This window comes from Scomber scombrus, chromosome 1 (genome assembly GCF_963691925.1).
Source record: "Scomber scombrus chromosome 1, fScoSco1.1, whole genome shotgun sequence".
In the NCBI taxonomy this organism is placed as follows: Eukaryota; Metazoa; Chordata; class Actinopteri; order Scombriformes; family Scombridae; genus Scomber; species Scomber scombrus.
In genome coordinates, this window is record NC_084970.1 from 36,123,916 (window position 1) to 36,150,367 (window position 26,452).

General features: G+C 40.1%; 3 protein-coding genes across 3 annotated transcripts in view; 1 reads left to right on the forward strand and 2 right to left on the reverse strand.

The window, feature by feature from the left end:
- Positions 1-26,452, reverse strand: part of LOC133977810 (interferon-induced very large GTPase 1-like) — a 250,066-nt gene that overhangs the window by 183,463 nt on the left and 40,151 nt on the right. The window lies entirely within an intron of this gene.
- The window catches only part of LOC133979043 (serine/threonine-protein kinase Nek1-like), a 61,972-nt gene that overhangs the window by 9,875 nt on the left and 25,645 nt on the right, over positions 1-26,452 (reverse strand). The gene's annotated exons all lie outside the window — the stretch shown is intronic.
- On the forward strand, positions 16,756-26,015 carry LOC133983891 (serine/threonine-protein kinase Nek1-like). The gene is made up of 8 exons (XM_062423142.1): positions 16,756-16,886; positions 17,020-17,116; positions 17,227-17,324; positions 17,571-17,654; positions 17,743-17,810; positions 17,914-18,000; positions 25,599-25,653; positions 25,809-26,015. Exons 1-8 carry the CDS (start codon positions 16,770-16,772, stop codon positions 26,013-26,015), a joined length of 813 nt encoding a protein of 270 aa, XP_062279126.1. The 5' UTR covers positions 16,756-16,769.

Sequence of the window (26,452 nt, forward strand, 5' to 3'; positions counted from 1 at the left end):
TAATGAGTGTAAGTGCTTTGCAACCGACAGCAGAGTGGAAATATAAGTTACAATATTTTCTATCTTCATTAACAAAAATAACACAATTGTTCTCTGTAATGTCATTTCTTCTTGCTGCTGTTCAGTTCTCAGTTGTTTTTCCTTCAACAGAAAGTGAAGGAAACAATATATTAATGCCTCTTTTTACTTTGTGATCTTTCACATATCTGAATATATGGAGCCAGATTCTATTTCAATGTGACGACCTCTGCTGATAGCCAGCACTCTGTATATGAACTGATGGATGATGCAGTAATCAGAGCTCCTGGTGATACCTGGACCTTGTGCTCCCAGTGTATACAGCTTGGCTCTGGTGCTCATAATCTCTCTCTGCATGCATCCTTTCTTCCACTTACTTTATCCACCCTATAACACCCACACACATCACGCATGCAAACTTAACACTATTGACCTCACTGACATTCACATGCTTCAGTGTGTCCTTACTGGTAGGGCTCAAGAACCATATACGGTGTTAAGGGCTGCTGACTGTGAGTTGGTCCTGGAGTTTTACCACCAGAAGATCAGGTGCTGCATAAATATGATAATCACACTAAAGTCACATTTTCTCCTGAATTGCTGTTCCCAGTGGCGTGCACATACTTTTTGAAGGGCAGGGGCGGAAAGAAAAAAAGGGCACATACAGCACGTTCTCGCCACTGAAAAGGGCACTAAGTTCTGCGTGTTTTTAGGACACTTTAGACATGTTTATATGTTAAATAAATGGCACATTATATAGCCTTAAAACAGACTAACTAGACAGACTACTCAAGTTAGTTTGTAGTTAGGATCAGCGTCCATGAGAACTGTTTAGATTCAACGTTGGACTGTGAAGAACACATAGAGACATGGATGTATGAAGGAAATAATTCCCTAGTGGGTTTGGGAACATTTTCATAATTTTCAATCAAGTAGATGCCATTTCCTGTATTCTAGTGCATTTTAACACCATATTAGCACCAGATAATCCAAACTGATTCTGTGAGATATAATTCTGGCTCAATATAGATCAAAAAAGGTCCCAACATAAAAGTCATTGTAATGTTTCATAGTATTTCTTGGTCCTAATAGTCTTCTGGTGGTTATAGTGTTTTTTCCACCCAAGAGGGCTCTGTGATAAAAACACACAGCACACAATACACATTTAAAATATTTATTTGACAGTTTAGTTTAGTTTAGTTTAGTTTAGACAGGGCAGTTTAGTGTGTTTTGGCTCCCAAGAGGGGAATTGAGCGGCGTTTTTCAAGAGTTGGGGCGTGTGCACACCACTGGCTGTGCCATTTTAATCACTGGTGTTCCACAGCTAATGTTAGCTGTTCTGAGGGTCTTTGTGAGTGTTAGAGCAATTTAAAATCTCCCTCCCTCAGCACATTGTAACTTATGTGAGTGAACAGAAAGCAACCACAGTTCTAAAAGCATCTGAGCCAGCAAATTATTTTGTTTTAACTCAGAAGTGGTTTTGTGGACATGTGATGAGTGATGTGAGGCATCAGTGTGACAGCTATGATAACTCACATTATGGTAACATGTTTCAACAGCTGGTCCCAACTACCACATTTAAAGCCTCTCATGTTAAAGATGGTTGTGACAGAGTGTGTAATTATTGTCAGGGCACTGGCCACTGGAAGGATCAATATTTAGATTTCTAGAAATAAGCATAATTCTAATAATAAGTCTCACCTGCTCCAACTCCTGTCTTGTCTTGTTCCAGAGTTAAAGCCTGGATGTATTGATATGATTGGTTGGTAGATTTGAGCCCTTTACTGCTGATGCTGCAGTATCATTAGTTGAGAGGAGTGTGTGCCTATTAAGCCTTTATGGGATACAGTGGTCAAACATTCTTTTTGGAATTGGTGTTGACTTTATCCACCTGTGTCAGAAACAGGAAATTTCATCTTGAGTAGGGGGATGGAGATGGGTCTGATATTGGTGCTCCAGCATAATATTGTGCTTGACTGTGGTCTAGTGCAAGGCATTGTTTCTGTTGGGGTGCACCCTACTCTGACAGTAGACGGTATGGTTATGACTCTGGGAAATTATCTGGATGCTGGAGCTTCATGGGCTAAGGGGTCACCTCCTTCTGTGATTAATCATGTGAATGATCCTGAGGCACAAGAAAGAGAGATAAGATAATGGTTCAAACCACACAGACATGTCACTGAGTTGCGGAGCAGGTGGACCCCAGTGCAGACACACTGACAGAGTGTTGAAATGGTAATTTGGGTAAAAAAGTGATTTTCATGTTATGGGCATGTCATGAAAATGTACCGACTTGACATGATTTTACATCGTGCAAGCTAATGTTAGCATCACTTTCATGTTAATTGCGTGTAGTGACAATACACTGCTTGCAAATACGTTTTTTGAGTAAGTTATCCATAATGTGACTTCCTCCCTGGGCTTCATCCTCCCACATTACCGGTATAATTTAGTCGGCAGTAACGAGTAAAAGTGCCATGTGTGCATGTTGTCTTTCTGCTTATGTAAATTGAAACAGAAAAAAGTGTTATTTGGCCGTAATATGACAGTAACTTCACATTTTGGCATTATGTGTGACCACCGTGATTGATGAGACTGAGATTACTGAGTCAGTGGACACAGACTGGTTGTCCTGGCTGTCCAGGGGGGAAGGCTGTGTTCACTGTGCACAGGAAAAATTTGATATTGCTGCATATTAGCTGCTAAAGAACTTGCCATAAGCTGAAAGACAATCCAGGGAAACACCACCAGATTAATTAGTGGTTGTTCCATTTATTAAATTCATATTTACTGTTTGTTTACTGGCTGTCATATTTGAGCTACAATACCCTTTATCAGGGTTTGTGATTAGGCCTGTTGATAGTTGTCATATGTCGTACATCTATAGTGTCTTACAACACTCTCACGTTCATTCTTCAGTGTCAGTTGACACAGGAGCTGAAACTTTCGCACATGCTTTCTCAGAAATGTTTTGTTCTGATGGGTTGCTGAACGTTCACAACTGCACATAAACAGAGGCTGAGGTAAAGTGGAAGGTTGCACATTTGTCATTTCTCAGCCTGCAACAGTCTGCTCTGTGACCACATCTTATTTTTGTTCCTCTCAACTCCTCTGCAGAGTGTCAAGCCCCAGTTCATCACGGTCACCAACCCCAGTTTAGACTTCCCTCTGTAGACAGATGAGAACGTTGATTTCCTGTTACGTGGTCGACTCATGTTTTCACATTCACTTTTCTACTGTCTACAGTCTTTAACCTAAAGGAAGATGATCTGTATTAATAAATATAATATAAACTGTTATACTCAGTCGTGCAAAGTGGAAAAAACTGATAAAACTCCAGTGAACCAACTTTAATCAATAATTTAAAATAAAAAGAATATTATAATTCAGATTAGTCAATATAATTTAATTCATCAAGTGAATGTTAACAGAAAACAACACTAACCCACACTATGCAGACATGTATTTATAAAAACAAGTTTGATGCCAAAGTATTTATATGTCAGTTATAACTTTGAAAATGTAACTAAAATATGCATACAACTCTTCATCTGTTGTGTACAGAATGTCTTCTTCTCAATGAGTAATGAGTGCAAGTGCTTTGCAACTGACAGCAGAGTGGAAATATAAGTTAAACTATATTTTCTCTCTTCAATAACAAAAATAACACAATTGTTCTCTGTAATGTCATGTCTTCTTGCTGCTGTTCAGTTCTCAGTTGTTTTTCCTTCAACAGAAAGTGAAGGAAACAATATATTAATGCCTCTTTTTACTTTGTGATCTTTCACATATCTGAATATATGGAGCCAGATTCTATTTCAATGTGACTGTCACAGCCCCAGCTGTGACCTGAGTTTCCTTGTCTGTCTTGTCCCCTCTCCTTTGTGTTTTGTCTCTGTGTGTGTGTGTGTTTGTGTGGCCTCCTGGTTCCTCCCCTGCCTGTGCTTCTCCACACCTGACCTCAATCACCTCAACAAGCTGCTGCAGTATTTAGGACCGGTTCTTCTTCCCATTCATCGCCAGATAGTTCTGCTACGCATGTGGTAACGCTGGGCTGTACTTCTTGTGGTTTTTTGCCTAGTGAAGAGTATTTGTTGTAACCCCTCTCTCCTGTCCCCTCCACAGTTTTGGCCTTCCCCACCTGCTGGTACCCTGCCTCTGTCCCCTGGATCCCTTTCCTCGTGTACTGCCTTCCTCTCCTGGACATTCCCTCTCCAACCTTCCCTGGAACCCTACCTCAGACCTAGCCACTGCTCCCTCACTACCCCCACTCTGCCTATTATTAAAACCCTTTTTTGTTACCTACAGTTCGTTTCTCTTGTCTCTGGTCTGCTCTGGGGTCCTGTTATTTCTGGACATGACAGTGACGACCTCTGCTGATAGCCAGCACTCTGTATATGAACTGATGGATGATGCAGTAATCAGAGCTCCTGGTGATACCTGGACCTTGTGCTCCCAGTGTATACAGCTTGGCTCTGGTGCTCATAATCTCTCTCTGCATGCATCCTTTCTTCCACTTACTTTATCCACCCTATAACACCCACACACATCACGCATGCTAACTTTACACTATTGACCTCACTGACATTCACATGCTTCAGTGTGTCCTTACTGGTAGGGCTCAAGAACCATATACGGTGTTAAGGGCTGCTGACTGTGAGTTGGTCCTGCAGTCTTACCACCAGAAGTTCAGGTGCTGCATAAATGTGATAATCTTACTAAAGTTACATTCTTCCTGAATTGCTGTGCCATTTTAATCACTGGTGTTTCACAAGTAATGTTAGCTGTTTTGAGGGACTTTGTGAGTTAGTATTGTTTAGAGCAATTTAAAAACTCCCTCCCTCAGCACATTGTAACTGTGAGTGAACAGAAAGCAAACACAGTTCAGCATCTGAGCTGGCAAATTATTTTATTTAAAGCCTCTCATGTTAAAGATGGTCGTGACAGAGTGTGTAATTATTGTCAGGGCACTGGAAGGATCAATATTTTGACTGTGGTCTAGTGCAAGGCATTGTTTCTGTTGGGGTGCACCCTACTTTGACAGTTGACGGTATGGTTATGACTCTGACTATGAAATTATCTGGATGCTGGAGCTTCATGGGCTAAGGGGTCACCTCCTTCTGTGATTAATCATGCTCCCAATGATCCTGAGGCACAAAAAAGAGAGGTTGCCGTCTGACCGGGAGGGGGGGTCTTGTCAAAAGTAGGCTATAAGTCAGCCACGTGTAAACTAGCCTTGACAATAAAACATTACACCTATTGTAATAATTTCAGATAGCCTACTACTACCGCAAATTGTATTCTGTCACTTTCCTTCAATTTAAGGTATTCTCTGAACTATATTATATAGTAATTACTTATTTAGTATACACAGTAGTTTTATTCTCTGAACTACAGTCACCTGCAACTTCATTAGGAACACGTGCAATACAATATAATTTAATCCAATACAACAGCTCTGCTATAAATTCTGCTTTTTTTTAAGTTCATACATTTTTAGTTTTTGTTGACATTTTAAAAAATTTGATAATTCTACTTTGTTTATTACTGAGGTTGTACTAAGTGGTGGTGGTGTATTAGGGTGCATTACATTGAATGATGTTCCTAATATTTTGCCCCTCTCATTGTATGTTAATGGAGTGGACAAAATATTAGGAACACCTTTCAATATAATGCATCCTAATACACCACCATCACTCAATAATAAACATAAAGCAGAATTTTCACCTTTTTGTCAAAAAAATGTATAAGCTTCATAAATGTAGAATTTATAGCAGAGCTGCTGTATTGGATTAAATTAGATTGCACAGGTTAAGCCATTGAGTCTATCTTATATAGTTAACTTATTCTCTGTACTATATTTTATAGTAATTACAAGTTATATAGTATTATACAGTTAAGTAGTGATATTCAGCTTCAGTAGCATCACGTGTTTGTTGTTTCTGCGTCACTCTCTCTCTTCCGGTCTGCTGAATGAGAAACATCTGAGTGACTTAAAATTGACGTTTTGTAGCTGATCAGCTGATAAAACGCGCAGCACCGCAGCATTTTACACATTGCGCAGCTAATATCACCTGTTTAGTTGGAGCCGTTCATATACTCTGAGCCGTTAGCCTGAAACGTGTTACTATAGTAACGTCACAGTTACTTGTCTGAGGATTAACGTTGATAATGTTGACATCACATGGCGCTGTTTGCATTAGTTTTTCTTTTCTAGTTTGTCGTTTTTTTCTGAGCAGGTTCTGCCTCAGATGATGTAGATTTATGTTTTAGCCAGCCGCCTGTGTTTGTTTCCTTAACTTAATATCACTGTTAGCTTGTCTGTGTTATGCTACACACCACCTACCGCCCTCCCCAGGCAGGTGCCTCCCCACCCCATCAGGGAGGCATCCGTGAACACCGACGTGTACGAGGTCACTCGTCCCAGCGGTGTCCCGGTCAACAAACGTTGTGGGGACCCCCAGTACCGCAGGTTGCCCTGCACTGTTTGGGGGACCTTCAGCAGCCGAAACTTCTGCCTCCTGAGGTCTAAGCATAGGCTGGCGAACCGTCTCTGCAGGCGACGCATGTGAAGCAGTCCCAGTGGAACCACCGGGTGTCCGCTGCCATGTGCCCCAGCGCCTGCATAACCGTCAAGGCTGTAACACGTGGGCCCCGTTGCAGCTTCATGCGTCATGGATCCTCAAGGCAGCGTGACCCTCAAGGCAGCGTGACCCTCGAGGCAGCGTGATCCACTTGGTGCTTGCGAGGGGCTGCAGGTACCACCAGCGAGCAGCCAGCTGTCATCCCCTGGGTTGTGGAGCAGCTAATAACCTTGACTGCTCCGGTGTTCGACGGGGAGATAGCTCGCGTTAACCCGATCGTTTCACTACAGCGGTGCGGGTTAAGCGAACGAAAGAACAAATAGCCAATGTTACGGTTTGAGCGGGCGTTACTCGAGACAACCGTCTCATTGTTTGGGGACATAGCCCTGTCACACCGGCCTGAGCGATGGATGTATTCGCCGTCGTAACCACAGGCACAGCGTTGACAATCATCACTCAGCCCGTGAGCACGCTGCACCGGCCCGACCGAGGGAGTAACATGGTGTCGACCAGAAACGTGTGAGGCTAACTGTGTGGTCGCTACAACCAGTGGGGAGCGATCATTTCTCATGCATCGCCACCGGTTGTAGCGCTCATATGGGGGAACAACGGCAGTCTTTACCCGGTTGGAAGAGACAACAGTGCTCCGCTCTGCCGAGTTTCTCACAACGGAGGAGACAGAGGGTGTGTTGTGTGAGTGTGCTTGTGTAACCGCGACCGAAGGGGCCCGTGTACGAGGCCCGCTGCGGGGGTGTAACAATGAAGCACACAATACCGGCAGCCCGTCTGACGGCGCAGTGAGGGCTACATCGGCCGGGGCCGCACAGGAAGCCGGGGGCATGGAGGATAAATCTCTTTTGGTGGAGTAACATGTTTTAATAAAAACATTTGAACATCCACAGAACAATAACACTCAGTGGCACAAGCAGAACATTTACACACAAAACCATGTGATCAATGAGGGAGGGTGGCGCGGCAGCCTGTCTGCGCCATCCCTCCTGTTAGTCATTTGGCCGGTCGCTGCACGCCCCAGGAGCCGGACAGTCTCGGCCTGGGCGTCTGTCTGCTGGTGCCGCGTACTGCTGGACGAGCCGCGCTGGGGTCCCACGGAGGGTGCTGCTGTGTAGCGCCCCGGTGGGGTTTGCAAAGGGGGTCGCCGTGGGGAAGCTTTGACGCTGGCGACGCTCTCTCCTCCTTGCCGTTGCGTTGCCCCGCCGTAGAAGTTCCTCTCATTCCCTTCTGGGGAGGGCGGTGAGGCCTAGCAAAACGTGGCGTGAGCCGACGGTGGACAAGGACATCACGCGACCAGCGGTAGTAAATTTTCAGTGGGCCATCGCGTGTATGCGATTGGAGGAAGGTTATACCCATAGAGTCCAGTAGAGGGCGAAGTCTGTGTGAGATATAACTACAGCCACAGCATGAGGGGACGCGCTCTGTTGTGGTCAACACACGGTCCAGTTTATTGTCATGTCATTTGATTAGTGAATGTTTAAAATAAATAAACATACATCTGTAATCTCTTTAGTCCAGGGGAAAATTTCTGTTCATGAAGAAAACATTTCCTGCCCTGACATAAGGCAGATGTGGCTGAATATGAACATAGCTGCTGGAATAGTGGAGGGGTGCTAACAGTTACAACCTTCTTTATATGGGCCTACATGCGTTGTCTACTTTGAAAACTTCATAAACTTATAGACTACACAGTGAGGATAATTCCACATTCAAGTAATTCCAAGTTCAGTGTGATGTGAAGAGTAGCTGATGATTTACGTAGAAAAAAGCACTGTAGAGCAGAATACAGTTCTCCTGCAAACAATAACAGCTTTGGCAGAGGGAACAAGTTGGAAGAAGGAAGTGCGCTGTCTTATGGATGGAGGGAGTCAACGGAGCTTTGTTCTGGAGAAGCAGGTAAAGGCCCTAGGATTGCCTGTTGTGAGAAAAGAGACTTTAAAGCTACACACATTTGACTGTGACACACCAGTAACAGTTGAGCGCAATGTTGTGAAGTTAACTCTGCAAAACATCTGTGACAAAGAAAAAACACTTGAGATTGAAGCTGTTGAAAGGCCACAAGATAGCTCTGCCATCATGCAGGTTCCTGGAGAGCAAATCTGACAACAGTTAAAGAGAAGAGGACTGACATCAGCAGATGTCTCAGACAGTACTAATAAAGACCTGGAACTGTCAGTATTGATAGGTGCTGACTACTACTGGAGAATGGTTTCTGGCAGAGTTGAGAGACTGTCAGACCTCTTAGTTGCTATAGAAACCATGTTTGGCTGGACAGTACAAGGCCCAGTGTCCATGTTAAGCATGAGTGAAGCTTCATGCATGAAGATCTGCACTGAAGAGACTGTGCAGGTTTCAGACCAGCTGTGTGCATTCTGGGAAATAGAGTTCCTGGGCATATCCAGCAAAGGTGAGGAACGAGCAGAGGACAACTACAAGGAAGGGCAATATGACGTTGAGATGCCATGGCACCAAGATGCACCAGAACTTCCAGACAATCTGAGAATTGCCCAAAAGAGATTTGAAGGTCTGAAAAGAAAACTTAAGGTTGATGTGACACTGTTTAAGAGGTACAATGATGTGATTGAGGACTCTCCAACAGAGGATATGTGAAGATGTCCGAGAGACCCAGGTCACAGTTGGAGCTGAAAATAACTACTTACCTCACCATGCTGTGATAAGAGAGGACAAGGCAACGAGCAAGCTGAGAGTCGTTTTTGATGCCTCTGCACATGGGGACGACTGTCCATCTCTCAATGACTGTCTGCTCACAGGGCCGAACTTGAACCCAGACCTCCTCACCATCCTTGTCAGGTTCAGGTTGCATCCAATTGCATTCATGTCAGACATTACAAAGGCCTTCCTACAGATATCCATCACAGAAGAGGACAGAGATGTGTTGATGTTCCTGTGGCTCACTGGTCCCCCTGATGCTAAGGACACCAAGCTACGTGTACTCAGAAAAACTCGTGTGGTGTTTGGTGTGTCATCAAGTCCATTTTTGCTGGCAGCCACAATTAGGCATCATCTAGAGCAGTGGTCTCCAACCCTGCTCCTGGAGAGCTACTGCCCTGCATGTTTTAGGTATCTCCTCACTCTAACTCGTTATCAAGCAGCTGAGGCTCGTCAAAGGGCTTGATAACGAGTTGATTATTAGAATCAGGTGTGTTAGAGTGAGGAGATACCTAAAACATGCAGGGCAGTAGCTCTCCAGGAGCAGGGTTGGAGACCACTGATCTAGAGAAATACCAAACAAGTCATCCACAAGTCAGCTAACACACTGACAACGAGTGCAAAGGACATCATGTCTGATGCAAGCATGATCCTCTGCAAGTGGACAACAAACTCACTCGAACTGAAGGCCAAGTGGCTCCAGAGTGACTTTGACTTCACCAAGGAAACGGAGACACACGGCTGTGTGTTAAAGGTGCTTGGCCTAGTGTGGAGGCCAGAGACTGATGATTTTGTTTTTAACCTCCAACACCTTATGGACATTTTAAGGACAAAGAAATCACAAAGAGGAGTGTATTGCGCTCTTCAGCCAAGTTGTTCGATCCTATGGGATTTCTGACACCATTCACAATAAGAGTGAAATGTCTCTTTCAGGACATTTGGCAGAGGGGCATAGACTGGGACGAGGAGCTGCCAGATGATTTCTCCAAAAGGTGGCAACAATGGTGCGCAGAGCTCCTTCAGCTCCACAAGATTCATTCCCAGGTGGTATGGAACTGAAAGGCTGCAAAACAGTCAAACCCAAGTTCTTCATGTGTTCAGTGATGCAAGTGAGAAAGCATATGGTGCTGCAGCTTATTGCCAAGTAGAGACAGCGGAGGGAGAGCCCATGACCAGACTGGTCATGTCCAAGTCCAGAGTTGCACCCATTAAGAAACTCACTTTGCCACGTCTAGCCGCTTGGTGGAGCCAGCAACACCAACAGTTCTACCAGACAAGAGCTAACACAAAGGTGGAAATATCGCCAGTGTCTTCACAATGATTTCTGGACTTGTTGGAAAAGAGAGTACTTACTGGAGCTCAGATCTGCACACATCTGTAAGAACTCACCTGCAACAGGGTGATCTGGTGCTGATCGGAGATGGGAGGATTCCGCGCCAAACATGGAAAACAGGGATCATCAAAGAAATCTTCCGAGGAAGAGATCTTGTGCTGTACGCACACCAGACAGGACAATATTAAGAAGACCAGTTCAACTTGGGGGGGGGGGGGGGTTAAAGTTGATTTATGTATATTTCATGATTTATATTAAGGATAAAATGTACCTTTAAGTTAAGGTAAAAACATTATTTAATTTAGGTTATAGCACTTTAAGACCACAAGGTGGCATTTGTGTTGTATGAGAGGTCAAAGTTGAGAACAAAAGAAGAAGTAGTTTAGACTAATAATAAGTAAGACGAGAAAGATGTAACGTTTACTGCCGTTTGTTAGTAAAAACCAAAACTACAACAACGATGTCCCGCTTCGTCTTTTAAGGAAGCTGCAGTTAATTCCCCACAGTGTCAGTCCATGCTGAGAGAGGAGCAGAGCTGCTTTAGAATAAATAGTCATCTGTCTGTTTCCAAAGTTAAAATTATATTTGCAGGTTTTACTGGAAATGTCAGGCTGGATACCGATTTTTACTTTAACTCTCTTGTGTTGGCTCAACACTTATGACATTACAAAATGAAACAAGGGATGTCTTTTTAAATTGTGTTTTAATGTTCTACCTCAGCAGCTCAGGCTCTGATCAGAGCCTACACAGAACTCTCTCTAAATGTTTTATTTCTTTCACCTCCTTTACTAGTTTCTTTGCCTCTAATTTGTGCCAATAATGAAGATTGAATATTAGGTTTCTTTTCATTGTCAGAGGGGTATTGCAACGTTCTCAACATGCAATGTATTATAAAACATAATGTCATAAACAAAATGACGTGGTTCTGAACTGATACATGTCAAAAATAACAAAAACACTTGTTCCCTGGTCTTTTATATAATACATATAGTTGAAGGTAAGCAATTCCATTTTTATAGGATTGATTAATGTTAATTTATAATGTAAAATTAATGTCCACTTTAAACAAAGGACTGTATGAGATTACATCATAATCCATTGAATCATACCGAATCGAATCACATTTTAAAATGTATCGTTCCTGAAACGTATTGTACTCCATGTATCGAGATACATATCGGATCGTCTTATTTTGGAGAGCTTGGTGAGACTTACAGCACAGCGACAGCTCTGATGAAAAGTTTTTGGGACTCAGTGAGCACACAGCTACACACTGTATTAAATATGTAAAGTTACTGTGTTATTTTAAAAGGTTATTTAAACTTAGCCTAACTGAACCCGGTCTGAGTTAATATACTGGTCCAGTTCAGTTAAACAAATCATTACTGGACCATTAACCCAACACACTGTTTCAGGTGTAATATGTGTGTTTTAATTGTGTTTCTAATAAAAGTCAATTGGGAAAGTTTTGGAGTATAAACATATGTGTTTATAAATGAATAACTACTGATGCATTCAAATAAACCAGTCTTTAATTGAAAAGTGTTTTTCTCAGGATGACACCGCCCAAAACAGACTGAGCCTTATACACCGGTTTTTATTTTTATGTTTTATAAAGCTCTTTGAATTGCCTTGTTGATGAAATGTGTTAAACAAATAAACTTACCTTGCCTGGCAGTTGTACTCATGTTTCTTGTTTGTGTTCTTATGTTTGTGTACTGTATTTCAATGAACATGTGTTTTCCATTATAACTGAAATGTTTATGTGAGAAATTTAACCCTGAATCATTTTTTTTAAATTAACTCTGCACTGAGACAGGTTTAGGTTTCATCATGTGATTTACTGTAAATGGAGGCTTTGTTTCAGAGAAACCAGATGATCATTATGTGCAAACTAAAAGTGAAAGTGGCTTCACCAACAGTTAAAAAAAGGTAAAGCAGAACCTCTTTGACATATGAAGGTTAGTGTTTCACTCCATCAACAGCCAGGACGAATAGACATTTTACCAGCTGAGTGCTGCATGGGTGAAAACAACTCAGAGATTGATAAATGTAAGGTGAGTTATACTTTTGTCAGTGATCTTTCTGTGATGTGCCTGATGGGAGAAAAACAATTGAATAAGGAATAGCTATTTGTACAGCTTGTGTATTTGTTTACTAAATTACAGCACACTTGAATTACTTTTTATTTATTTTGTGTGAATTCTATTCTGAATTCTATTATTATTTGCCTTTTTTACTGAATGGATCCATAACGTATTGGTGGAGATATAATGTTTCGATCACTGTTTGAGAACTTTATTATGAACTGAGTTGATTTTTCGTTTTGCTATTTAAACATTTAGAAATATGTTTAAAGGCAGCTTTATTTATATAGCGCATTTCATACACAATGGTAACTCAATGTGCTTTACAGAAAACAAACATTTAACAGTAAGAATTGGAAATAAAAAACATAAAAACATGCAATTTGAGAAATAAAAATAAAACCCAAACATTAAAACATACATATAACCCTTACATGTCATTCATGTATTCTGGACCTAAACCATTCAGTGATTTGTAGACCAGTAGCATAACTTTAAAATCTATTATATAGCTGACTGGGAGCCAGTGTAAAGAGAACAGGAGTAATGTGCTCTGATCTCTTTGTTCTAGTTAAAACTGGAGCTGCAGCGTTCTGAATGAGCTGCAGCTGTTTAATGCTTTTTTGTGGGAGTCCAGTCAGAAGACCGTTACAGTAGTCTAGTCTACTGGAGATGAAAGCATGAATCAACTTCTCCTGGTCTGTTTGAGACATAAAACCCTTCACTCTGGATATGTTCTTAAGCTGATAGAAGGCGGTTTTGGTGATTGATTTGATATGACTGCTGAAGGTCAGATCTGAATCTATCAGCACGCCAAGGTTTCGGACTTGGTCACTAGTTTTTAGAGAGAGTGACTCGAGATGTTTACTGACAGCAATCCTCTTCTCTTTATTGCCAAAAACAATTACCTCAGTTTTTTCCTGGTTTAATTGAAGGAAATGTTGGTTCATCCAATGTGTTACTTGCTCTAAACAGTGACACAATGACTGTATTGGACTGTAGTCATTGGGGGACAGTGCTAGGTATATCTGCGTGTCATCTGCATAAAGCTGTTATGAGAATGAAAAATAAATGAATTGAAATTTTGAAGTGACGAGACAAAGTTCTTGAAAGCTCTTGAAGCCGACAGCTGCGCCTGCGGCTTTTAATGTGGAAAAGCTCTTCAGCCGTCTCGTTTCAGTCTCAGACTCTCCCATAGACTGAACAAGAAATGAATCAATAAAATATTACCCTATTCATCCCACACTGGTCCAGCAGAAAACAAACTGCCCACAGTCAGCACGACCAAAGTAAATGATTGTGCATGCGCAATGCGTAATTGCACATGGGTTACATAAAATTGATCCTACAGACCTCTGTGTTATAGCCTAATTATAGCTGCAGTAGGTGCCACGGCAGCCGTTTTATTTTGCGGTTTTGGCGAATTCTGCTGCCATAGTAATTTCATCCATTGGGCATATTAGTTATGAAAACACACCTGCAGTAGCCTGTGGGCTATCCTGATCAATTTTCATGTATGAATCCTTGTGTTGCAGCCTATAGCTGTACATTACATTTTTAGTTATTTTTAAAGTTCAAACTTCGCCTATGCTGTGTGTGTAATATTGTTCAGAGTGTGGTGGTGTTTCATCAGAGGCTTTCTCTGAGAATGTTAAAGCACCGTGAAGTATTTTCACCTGCAGTCTGCTCTGTTTTATGGATCTACCCACAAAAGATTTTGAGCTAATCTGCAGCTGAGAGTGACACGCAGATGGCTGTATGTGACAGTCAGCTGCAACTTCATACAGCAGCTGAACAATAAGTCCATCTCCAAACTGAGAAAGAGAGGAGGTGCGCATTTACGCACGCGATAGACCGGATCGATCAGGATCTGACGGTGATTAATTTTTATTTTGAAAACAGGAAGTCGGTACACGCTGTAGCCGTCTTCTGTGTCCATGTGTGTCCAGATTTTATTAAACTGCTTTGCTTTTCACACTGCTTGGTATAATAAACTCCCTCTGGAACGGTCTCAGGACAAGTACGGTGGACACAACTCAGTTCTCCACACGATTTTATTGCACATACATAGTTGTAGAACTAGTATTATTAGGTTGTAAACCTGCAACATAACCACAGAACAAGGTATTATTCACAAAATAACACACTTATCCCTGCACTCTTAATTTTAACATAGAAATATTACTACTATTGTTCCTTACTCACCGACAAGCGTACCGGTCCTGACAATTAGTGTAATGATGAAAACGAAACTTAACCACCTGCCCTTGGTAATGAACAGCACACGCCCCCTCCCACACAGAAACTGCCTACTGGAAAGTTCTACAATGTGTTTGCAATACGGGTGCACTTGAAATGTTGAAGCGTCGCTAGAGTCGCACTGGGTGGTAGGCTACCATCCATGGGCGCTACAAAAGAGGTTTACCCACGCTGGAGCGAATGTCTGTCGAGTATCCAACTTAAAACTAACTTCACTGCAGTACTCTGAACCTGTCTCCACAGTAAATAATCTGATGAGTGTTTGATGTTTTTTTGTTTCTTATTTGAAAACAATCACTGTGATTATCACTACCAGCAAATGAAGTCTAATTTCTCTTATTCACTTAGTTTGTCATCCCTCTTTCTCATTCACTCTCTAGCTATCTGTGTATCGACCTCAGCCGGAGAGTGGTTAAGCGTACTGATGTTTAAAGAAGCTTTTTATTATGTATGTTCAAAAATTAGCGTATATAACACAAATCACAAACACAAACGTCAATCAAACTCCATTAAAATTAACAGATAGATTAGGCTATGATTCACTAACATCTTTATCAAACATAAATCACAAGTAACGTTATAATATAACATTTACATATATCTGTTATCATCAAATATTAGGCTACTTAACATAAATATATTATATATAATCTTTTAAGAAAATAAAACAAATAATACCTTGTTCCCATTCCAGCTATACCACTTGATTATCACAGACGTAAAACTGATTCATCACAAATTAACTGAATAACTTTCCATTCACCTTTAATTGACGGGCCCCTTTTGTTGTCAAGGCACCGTCTCTAAGATGACAGTTGCGTCCACTTCATGTTTCGAAATAAAAGATCCAAAAAAAAAAAATACACTGTCAAAACAAAAGCTTTAGGAAACAGGAAGTGGATAACGGAACTAAAGGGAAAACAAGGCTATGCATCAAATTAACATCAACAGACCATTTTCAGAATCATTTACACCCTCGCTCGCTGTCCTCTTGTTTGCTCCTGCGAGTAAACCCATCTCGAGTTACTATTCATCACTATTCTGCACCTGATCACTGACAGTGACTAACTTAGTTTTAAAACAGCTTTCAGCTCAAGCAATGTCTTTGCTTTACCTCTCTCACTTCATGTTCCCCTTCACTAAGGCGCATCTCACTACGAGGCAACATTAGGGACATTATTCATAATTACCATGCATATACATGTACTTTTCCTCACATACACATGTAAAACAAGGCTCATTCACACACATACAGCTGTATGTTACATACACAACTGGAACACTTTATTTATTATTTAATATTGTAAAGTCTTTACATGTACTAGTAAAGTGTACTGAACACAATTGAAATGCTCTCATGTAGAATTATGAAAACATTCTACATAAACTATTGAAAAGCTTCATCACATACCAAAAAAGTGTACAGTTAAAATGCTCTTATCTGTTTGTTCATTGGTAACACTAATATCTGCTTATGAGACACCAAAATAGACAAAAGCTGAGAAAAAATTGTAAGAGGAAACAAATGTGTGAGAGAAAGAGTTATCATTGTACAAGAAAGAGGTTTAAGGACTGTTAAATTCACATGAGTGGAACAACCATAGAGTTAAAAGTGAGCCATCTTTTTGACACTGGTAACCCTAACCCAAAGATAGAAAGGTTACAAGATGACAGTCCAAATTATTTATTATATTGTGTTTTTTTACAGTCTCTGCAGTTCGTGATGTGAAACCCTGATAGGCTCCAGCTTTACAATATGTTCTTCTCTCTGCAGAACAAACATGCAGTGACAGTCATTCCACTAACATGGACAAGTATGAACAGGTTAAGGAAATTGGCAAAGGTGGATTTGGAAGAGTCATCCTTGTCAAATCCAAAGAAGATGGACACCAATATGTCATCAAGGAGATTAACATATCTGATGTAAGCACCATATGTATACATAGACTGTATAAATACAGTCCATGTATAATGTTCAACAGTTTCAGTGTTCATATGAGTTCTCCTTTACTACTTTGCTCTTTCACATCATTAACTGTTCCTCTCACTTTGACAGATGTCGACTGAAGAGAGGCAGAAAGCTCAACAAGAAGTTAAAGTTCTTTCCAACATGAGTCATCCCTTCATTGTCCAGTATAAGGAATCTTTTGAAGGTAAAAATGTTCTTAGCTGAAACCTTTAAGAATCACAGAGATCATTGACTGTAATGATATCCTGATGCACAGATATTTGTATGTTCCTTACGCTGTATAAAATCTTTTAGAGGGGGACTGTCTGTATATAGTGATGGACTACTGTGAAGGTGGAGACCTCTCCAAGAAGATCAAATCTCAGGAAGGAAAACTTTTCTCAGAAGAGCAAGTAAGATACTAACTCTTGAAGTTAATAATTAATGTTTAGGATCTGTCTGTTAATCTGTAGGATGAAACTTTACAACATGTTGATACAATTCATCACTTTCTATTTCACTTAACTGTATATGTCTTTAAAATATTTTTAATGTCCTTATATTATTTCCTGGCTTTTTCGGTCATTGGAATTACAAACTATGTGTAAAGTGGAAGTTGATACTTTCAGTATGTCTTTACGTTCCTCTGCCTTTCTTAGATCCTGGACTGGTTTGTGCAGATTTGTCTGGCACTAAAACACATCCATGATAGAAAAACCTTCCACAGGGACATTAAACCACAGGTATTACTTCATGCACTATATGATCTTCTCAGTGATGATGCATTTTTCTCATGATAATGATATTATATATTTTATGATTTCTACATAGAACATATTTTTGACAAAAGATGGGACTGTACAGCTTGGGGACTTTGGAGTTGCAAGAGTGCTGAACAGGTTTGTAAAATATCACCTGACTGCAGATCTCTGTAGAGCCAAGATTAAAATGGAAATAGTAAATAATAATACAGCCTACTTACTATTCTCTCATCATTTCCAGCACTGGAGAACTGGCAACAACATGGATAGGAACACCACTTTACCTATCACCAGAGATCTGTAAGGAGAAACCATACAACAACAAAAGGTACTAACTTGATGCACTATGTTGTTTTTGTCTCATTTATGGTGTAAAGAGAGAGAAAGTACTTTGAAAAAGAAAATCAACAAGTTAGTAGGTCCTGGATGGGAGAATAGCGGGTCCACAGCATTAATCTATCATCCTGACGTCAATAATCCCGGGTTACCTGTGAAAGAGAAAGCACAGAGAACACTGGAAGCAGTTTAAATTAGTGAATGCAATTATAGTAAATGAATGTTAATGGATATAGATAGATAGACAGACTTACTATTTATTAATATTTATTATTGGTCAGGTCTTGACATGTAGCGTATTTGTTGTAGTTTTATTGTAATTATTTTCTTCTTTACCTTGTGCCTTAATATGTTAATGTGTTTATTTAAGAAAACGTGCAATATTCAACTATGTGCAGTAGGAAACTCACCTACCTCATTGGATACTTATGTTATTGTGTTCACTGTTTACATATTTTGGTCCTGTCACTGTGTCTGTCATGTATGTTGTTTATGTGCAGCTGTATTCAGCACTTTTAGCCCAAGACAAATTTCCTTCAGGACAATAAAGTTAATATTAACTTACTTAATTTAAAGTATGCATGTAAATTAAGCAACATGTCAGGGACAACAATGGCCATAAGTCCAGGATTCCACCATTCAATAACTGATAGTCTGATATGTTGTGTTTTTTTAAATATAATAACAATAACTTTATTTATATAGCACCCTCCATACATAAAATGCAGCTCAGAGTGCTTTACATTTGGAGCAATAAAATGAGAACAAACAAGTACAACAAGTAAAATTCAAAAGCATAGAGGGAAAAAAAACTTAAATAAGAGGAGGTAAAAGTTAAAAAGATTAAAAAATGAAACTATATAAAGATACGTTTTTAAACACAAGATTAAAAATACAGACTAATTAAAAGCTTTGCTGTAAAGGTATGTTTTAAGTTATTTTTTAAATATGTCCACAGTGGTTGCCCATATAGTTTACGAAATCAGGGTGTTCCACAGTTTTGGTCAATGTATTCTCATCCTCTATTCGCATGATATCGTACGAAAAGTTGTGCACTACTTTTCGTACGACATCATACGAATCTAAATACATGCAATAACAGGAGTGATCAGTACAGAACCAAGTCTTACGGCAGTTCTTAAAATAGCCACGAAATTTAATCTGTTGATTAAAATCCAGTAATCCACGAATATTATATATTACTTTAAAAATATATATATACGCTATATTATTCTACATTTAACCAGGAGATTTTACCCCTGTTGTGTCTTTATATGTCCCGGAAAGACCCGATAATTCACATATTTTATTTATATCCTCAACATTTCTTAACACAAAAACAAGAAAGTGTCCTGGATAACTCGACTAAATACATTTTGTTTCTGCTGTTTTGGACAACAATGATGGGAGTGGCTACATTAGCCTACCCATGATCCTCAGCGTTACTTGTTGTGAGGAATAAAAAGAGAAAAAACAGGAAGTACGTCACTTTGTCTTATTCATCGCTCCACTAGCCAGACACACCAGTGATCCCACGAGTGTCTACACTGAAACTACATCTTCATTCATGTAAATGGATTACAAAGTGAGATAGTTACGAAACAGTTCATATTCTGACCCTTCACAGCATGGAGCTGGTATGATTTTATAATTAGTCCCTACTGATTTTTTCACATCTAATTATGTTGCTATGGTGGTTGCTAAGGACTCAACCCGGTATCCTTATGGCCGGTAATGTGCGACTCTTGTTTTGGCTGTAATATCCGGAATAAAGCAATACTTTACTTTTTCTTAACACAGATCATCTAAATACAGAAGTTACTAGTTCAGCTGAAGCAGATACACTGAGTAAAAATATCATTTTAAAACCCTATTTTACAACCCTACTTTAAGCTTTCTAATATGTTCATAGGTCAGTATTTTTTAAAGCATGAGCCATGTAGAGTCTTCATACTAACATGCAGCCAGACCAAAAAATATTGGCACCCCTTCACTTCTGTCAGATAATACACTACTTCTCCCAGAAAATGATTGCAATTACAAATGTTTTGGTATACACGTTTATTTGTTTCGTTTGCATTGGAATAACACAAAAAACGGAGAAAAAAAGTCAAACTCAAAAAATGGACCGCACAAAATTATCGGCACCCCTCAGCTTTAATGTTTGGTAGCACACCCAATGGAAAAATAACTGAAATCAATCGCTTCCTGTAATGACGAAAGAGTTTCTTACACCTCTCTACTTAAATCTTCTTTTGCAAACTGCTGCAAACAGCTCTTTTTGGTTTCATCTGTCCACAGTACGTTCTCCCAGAAGGATTTTGGCTTTGCCATGGCATGGGCTGTAAACGTCTTGATGACATTGTGCACAGTGGTTGTTTTTACACAATTTTGGCTCCCAAATCGTCAGTCAACTATTAGCTCTTCTTTCTTTTCTCCATGCTCGGTACACAGACACACAACACAAAGGTTGAGTCAACTTCTCTCCATTTTAACTGGTTGCAAGTGTGATTTCTATATTGCCAGCACCTCTTACTTGCCACAGGTGAATTTAAATATAAATTACAGGAGCATCACATGCTTGAAATGCAATTATTTCTTACAATTTGGACAAGGTGCCAATGATTTAAACATAATAAACATGAATACCAAAACATTTGTAATTTCAACAGTTTTCTAGAAGAGGTGGTGTATTTTCTGACAGAATTGCAGGGGTGCATGATGTCACTGGGAATGCCCACTAATGTAAATTCTTGTTTCATAGCCTTATAATTATCCTCATAGTGTGTATCTGAGCTGCAGAGGCTGTAGACAATTATGAGCAGAAGATTTGAGACACAAATGTTTTTTTCTCTTATTATTCCTCACAACAAATAACATTCGCTGAGGATCATGGGTAGGCTAAAGTAGCTGCTAATGTCCAAAACAGCAGAAACAAAACTCGAATGTGAAATAATTAAACTGATGGTCATAACATTCACCCAGCATTTAGTTGCGTTATCCACAACACCTTCTTGTTTTTGTGTCAAGAAATGTTGAGGATATAAATAAAATCGTCAGTGAATTATCCAGTCTTCCTGGGACTTATAAAGACACAACAGGGGTAAAATCTCCTGGTTAAATGTTAAATAATATAGCCTTTATTTTTTTTTAAAGTAATACATAACATTCGTGGATATTAATCAATAGATTACATTTTGTGGCTATTTTAAGAACTGCCGTGAGACTTGTTTCTGCAGGTGCAAAGATCACTCGTGTTACTGCTTGTATTTAAATTCCGATAATAATATCGTACGAAAAGTAGAGCTTAACTTTTTGTACGATATCATACGAATAGAGGAGGAGAACGGCCTCTACTGAGGCATATATCATGAGAGCAGCTTCTCTCTTTCTATGTGGAGCTTTGAACATGATCAAATGATCAGCTGTGGAGGATCTCAGGCCTTTCTGTGATTGGATATTTTTAAAAGTCTGAGATGCATGAAGGTGCTATACCATTAAGAGCTTTGTAGGTAATGAAAAATACTTTAAAATCATTTCTAAAAGAAACAGGAAGTCAGTGCAGTCAGTTAAAATGAGAGTGATGTGATCTCTTAGTTAACACACTGTTGGGTTAAAAATGGTCGTACTTTGGCAACATGTCTCAGATGGAAGAAATCTGTCTGGATCACTTTACTAACATGGGGTTTAAAATTAAATATCTAAAATGACTTTTTACTAGTTTACTAAAAATGGTATTTCTCTTTGATTGTGTCCCAATCAAAGTATTTCAATGTTGTCCTCATCCAGTTTTTTTTAAAGACTTTATTTAACAGGTTTTCAGTTATATAAACAATCAAACATAAACAGACATACAGTATGTCAGAGAACATAATCCCATATGCCTCCCCTTGGGACCAAGAGTACATGGAAAAAAAGGAAAAAAAGAGACCCATCGACATTTGACAAGATTTCAGACTTGCAACGACCATATTGATCTTGAAATTATGATAATGATGACAAATTAGGCATACACAAAGCATGGCAGAGTTTGAAAAGGAAAGAGTGAAAGAGTTCATTGTTAAAGCTGTCAGAGTCGACACTATCTGTGGACCAGTCAGATGTCTAGATGACATGATCTATTAGAAATTTAACTTCTTCACATATTCAATAAATGGAGACCACACCCTCTCAAATTTGTCATCTGACCCATTCAAAGTATGTCTGATTTTTTCAAGTTGGAGCAGATACAGTACCTCCTGGATCCATCTTCTAAAAGGTGGACATTTGTTGGATTTCCAGTTCATTAAGACCATCCTGCGCGCTATGAGGCTACTGAATGCTATTGCTCTCTTTTGTGTGTTTGTGATATGTATTTCAATGGGTGTGACTCCAAAGATGGCTGTGAATGGGTTAGGTCTGAGAGATGCATTACATAGAGCTGATAAACAATCAAATATGGAGCACCAGAAATTTGTAAGGCGGGGGCAGGACCAAAACATATGGCCTAATGACACTGAGTTAGCACATCTGGGACAGATGGGATGAATAGATGGATATATCTTTGCTAATCTGTCATTAGAGTAGTGAATTCTGTTGAGGACCTTAAATTGTAGTAACCCATGTCTTACGCGATGGAGGGTCGATGTTCTGGATTATTTTATAAGTCTTAGAAATTAGACCCCTGTTCCAAGGGTTTAAGTTTAGCAAGTCATGCGAAAAATCTTGGGGTAAGAATCAAAGTGTTTGGAAGCGAAACTACGGACTTGGAGGTATATGAAAAAGTGTGATTTTGGGACATTGTGTTCTTTTACAAGGAATTCAAAAGATAGAAAGGAATTGTCATCAAATAGATCATCAAAAAAGACCAATCCGTGTTCGTGCCAGCCAGCAAAGTTCAAATCAGTTTGAAGCTTTGAAGCTTACCTATTAATATAATGAATCTACCATTGGAGTCTGTAATCGTTTTGGTATGGCTAAATTTGAGCTCCCTTCTTAAAAAGGATTGCAACACCCCTAGAGTTATGGTTAAAGTTGGAATGGTAGACCTGACCAATCCAATTATTCCTCAGCCTTGTATGATGGTTGACCTTTAAATGTGTCTCCTGTAAAAATATGACGTCTGGGTTAAATGATCTCAAATGGCTAAAAATGTTATTGCGTTTAATTGCATTGCTCATGCCTCTAATGTTCCATGAAATGAAGGAGACAGAGCCAGGAGCTCTGTTTATCTGTCTTTGTGATGTCATGTTATTTCAAACTTACAAAGATATGCTATGTCATCAAGTCCTTGCAGAAGATAGTCGGGTCTAACAATACAGACACATAGTTCAAACCAATTTAAAGCCCAATTGTGGAAAGCTAACAAACAATAGTAAGAAAATAAAAACTCTTGGTACCCATCCCCGTAGGCTAACAGCCCATCAAGTAGGTTGCTCCGTCTCCAGGCGAGCATACCATCGACAAGGACACTTGGTACTAAACTAAACACTAAGGGAGCTATGCATGAGTCAAACAATGCAGAGAAGTAACTGTCCTCAAAACTAGAATTCCCAAAATTAGTTGCTATAAAAACGTCGAAAATAAATAATAAAATAAAATAAAATAAAAAACTGAGAAAGAGAAAAAAAAAAAAAATTATGATAATAATAATAATAACATTAATAAAATTTTAAAAAAACAAACAAGGGTGAGCAGATATAAATTTAGAGGGATTCATTTAAGTAAAATAAGCTGAAGATGAACCAAAAGTGGAGAGAGAGCCAATCGGACTACAAAGCCACTCTAAATGAATCCCTCATGCTGATTTTGGAGATAAAATAAATAACTGAATGACTACAAGAAGAGTAATGAAGTAGCACAGTGGGGGAGAAAGCTGATTACCAACATATTAATAATTTACGAACTCATTTGCACAAACAAACCCATGATAGAAGAAACATTGTCACATCGATTAATGTCAGCTTTCAACACTGTTATAGCTTAGCAAATCTGGCCGTGTGTCACATATGCGGCATTACAGCTTTTCATGTGGGTGTGGGATTCACAACCTCTGTTACCTATCTATCTGAGTACCCAGACTGTAAGCGTCGGATAATGTACTCCTTTGCCTCAGCCGGGTTATCGAATGATCTCTGTTCACCGTGTGGGGCAGTGATTTCAACGTCACGGGAAACAGGAGGCCAAACCTGGTGTTAGGGCAGCAGCTCAGCAGCTCTCTTGCTTCTCTGAAGGCAGCCCGACGCTTCCTCACAGCAGCGATTTAGTCCGGATAAATGAAGATCCGTTTGTTGTTATGCTGGATGGGGCGCTGGCTTGATGCTTTTCTCAGGATATCCATCTTTTCCTGGAAATAGTGGAACTTAACAACAATCGGCCGCGGGGGATCCCCCTGTTTAGGCTTCGGCTGTAAGCTTCTGTGTGCACGGTCGAGTTTCGGGGTATAGTCCAGACCAGTGGTCTCCAACCCTGCTCCTGGAGAGCTACTGCCCTGCATGTTTTAGGTATCTCCTCACTCTAACACACCTGATTCTAATAATTAACTCGTTATCAAGCAGCTGAGGCTCGTCAAAGGGCTTGATAACGAGTTAATGATTAGAATCAGGTTTGTTAGAGTGAGGAGATACCTAAAACATGCAGGGCAGTAGCTCTCCAGGAGCAGGGTTGGAGACCACTGGTCCAGACCCAGTGAGTCCTGTAGTAGTTTAGCGACTGGCCGCTCCATACGGACATCCCCGAAGCTTTCATCCACGCCAATAATACGACAATTATCTCTGCGTTGCCTTGACTCCAAATCTTCAGTCTTGACTGCCAGTTGCTTGACATGGGAGGTTAATGATGTGAGCTGTGTTTCTAGCTCAGTGACCCGGTCGGAGTATTGGTTAGCCCCGTCCTCCAGGCTACGTATTGATGTAGCGTGTAGCTTTAGCTCCTGGTTAGCATTCTCCAGGGCTTCGTGTAGCTCGGAGCTAACTTTGGCCATTTCTCCACGGAGCTCTTTGGAGAGGCTTTCTATCTTAGCATGCAGGTCTGTCGACAGTGCGGTCACTGAGCCTTCTATTTTAGTCAAGACCGATTGTCCGAGGCTTTGATGGCTTTGATGGCCTGAGACGGGACCCCTTGGGGGGTCCCGTCTCAGGGAAGTCCGAGGCTTTAGTTGTAGTTGGTCTTGGCCTGTTCTTGCTGGACATGAACATGAACGTTGCTTGATTTTAAGTTTGAAAAAACCTGAGATAAGAGAAAAAAAAGGTGCAGCTATATTATCGTAAGAGGTTTATGACTTGTTTTACATAGGTATGGTGTTGCTTTAGAGGCTGAAATTTAGCGAAATTGTTGTTTTCATGCGGAGCTCAGGAAGGATACGTGTTCACATGTTGCTGCTCTCGAGCGCCCCCCGTCCTCATTCAGTTTTAAAGAATTTTCACTCATCTACAGGCAGTCATGGAAGGCTGTCTTGGTTTCTTGGCTCAGTGGAGATTTATTATTATAAACTTAAACCTCTCATTCTCAATGTCTAAGTAATTTTTTTCATAGCAATGAAACTGAGATACGCAGATAACTGATCCCAGCCTGTCTGTTTGTCTGCTCTGTCCTCTCTCCTCTGACTTTCAGTGATATTTGGGCTCTAGGTTGTGTCCTGTGTGGACTGTGCTCTCTTAAGCCTGCAGTAAGTATTCTGTTTGTGAGATGTTTACTAATTCATGTAGATTTAATGTATCATAAACTAATAAGCTCTCTCACATACTGATTTAGATCTGTTCCCTGTATGTCTAATGGTTGACAAACAAGAATGGGTCATCTTTTCTTTCCTCCTATTTCCAGTTTAAGGCTTGTGGTACGGCAAACATGTATCAGAAGATCATCAGTGGTTCATACCCTCCTGTGTCTGATCACTACTCCCAAGAACTGCGTTCTCTCTTGTCTCACCTGTTGAATTGTGACCCTGAACAGAGACCCTCAGTCAGCAGCATACTGGATGAACCTTTCCTCTCCTGCAGGATGCAGAAGTTCCTCACACCACAGGTATAGAACACAGTTAGTTTGATACAGTCTGAATTTAGTAAATTGTATAGAGTCACAAATAATTTATTCTCTACTCATTCCAGATCATTGCTGAGGAATTTGGCCATGACTTTCTTCACAGGGCAGGTAAGATCTCTATAAACAAATAACTGCATATAAATGGAGAATATGTTGGCAAGGAACAAGATTTTGATATCAAAAGGGTTCTGGTTTCCATTTATGTGTTTGGTTTACTGTAAATAGTGTTTGTAGGGAGTAAAAGGGACAGAACTCATTGGACCAAGTGTCATCTGGACCTAAATCAGCTAAAACAATATTGCTGATTGTGTATTGTGTGGACTTTCGACCTGTGTAAATTGTCCTTACCATTTGCTTTAGCAAGTAGCAAAATGTACTTGCCAACATATTCTCCAATGACAAACCAAGCCATTGGTTTCCTAGAC

Bases quoted from the DNA above. Each gene is read 5' to 3' on its own strand.
- LOC133983891 (XM_062423142.1), top strand. From the start codon at position 16,770: ATGGACAAGTATGAACAGGTTAAGGAAATTGGCAAAGGTGGATTTGGA. The intron at 17,655-17,742 runs GTATTACTTCAT...ATTTCTACATAG, and splicing joins ACAGGGACATTAAACCACAG to AACATATTTTTGACAAAAGA. The intron at 25,654-25,808 runs GTAAGTATTCTG...TCCTATTTCCAG, and splicing joins TGTGCTCTCTTAAGCCTGCA to TTTAAGGCTTGTGGTACGGC.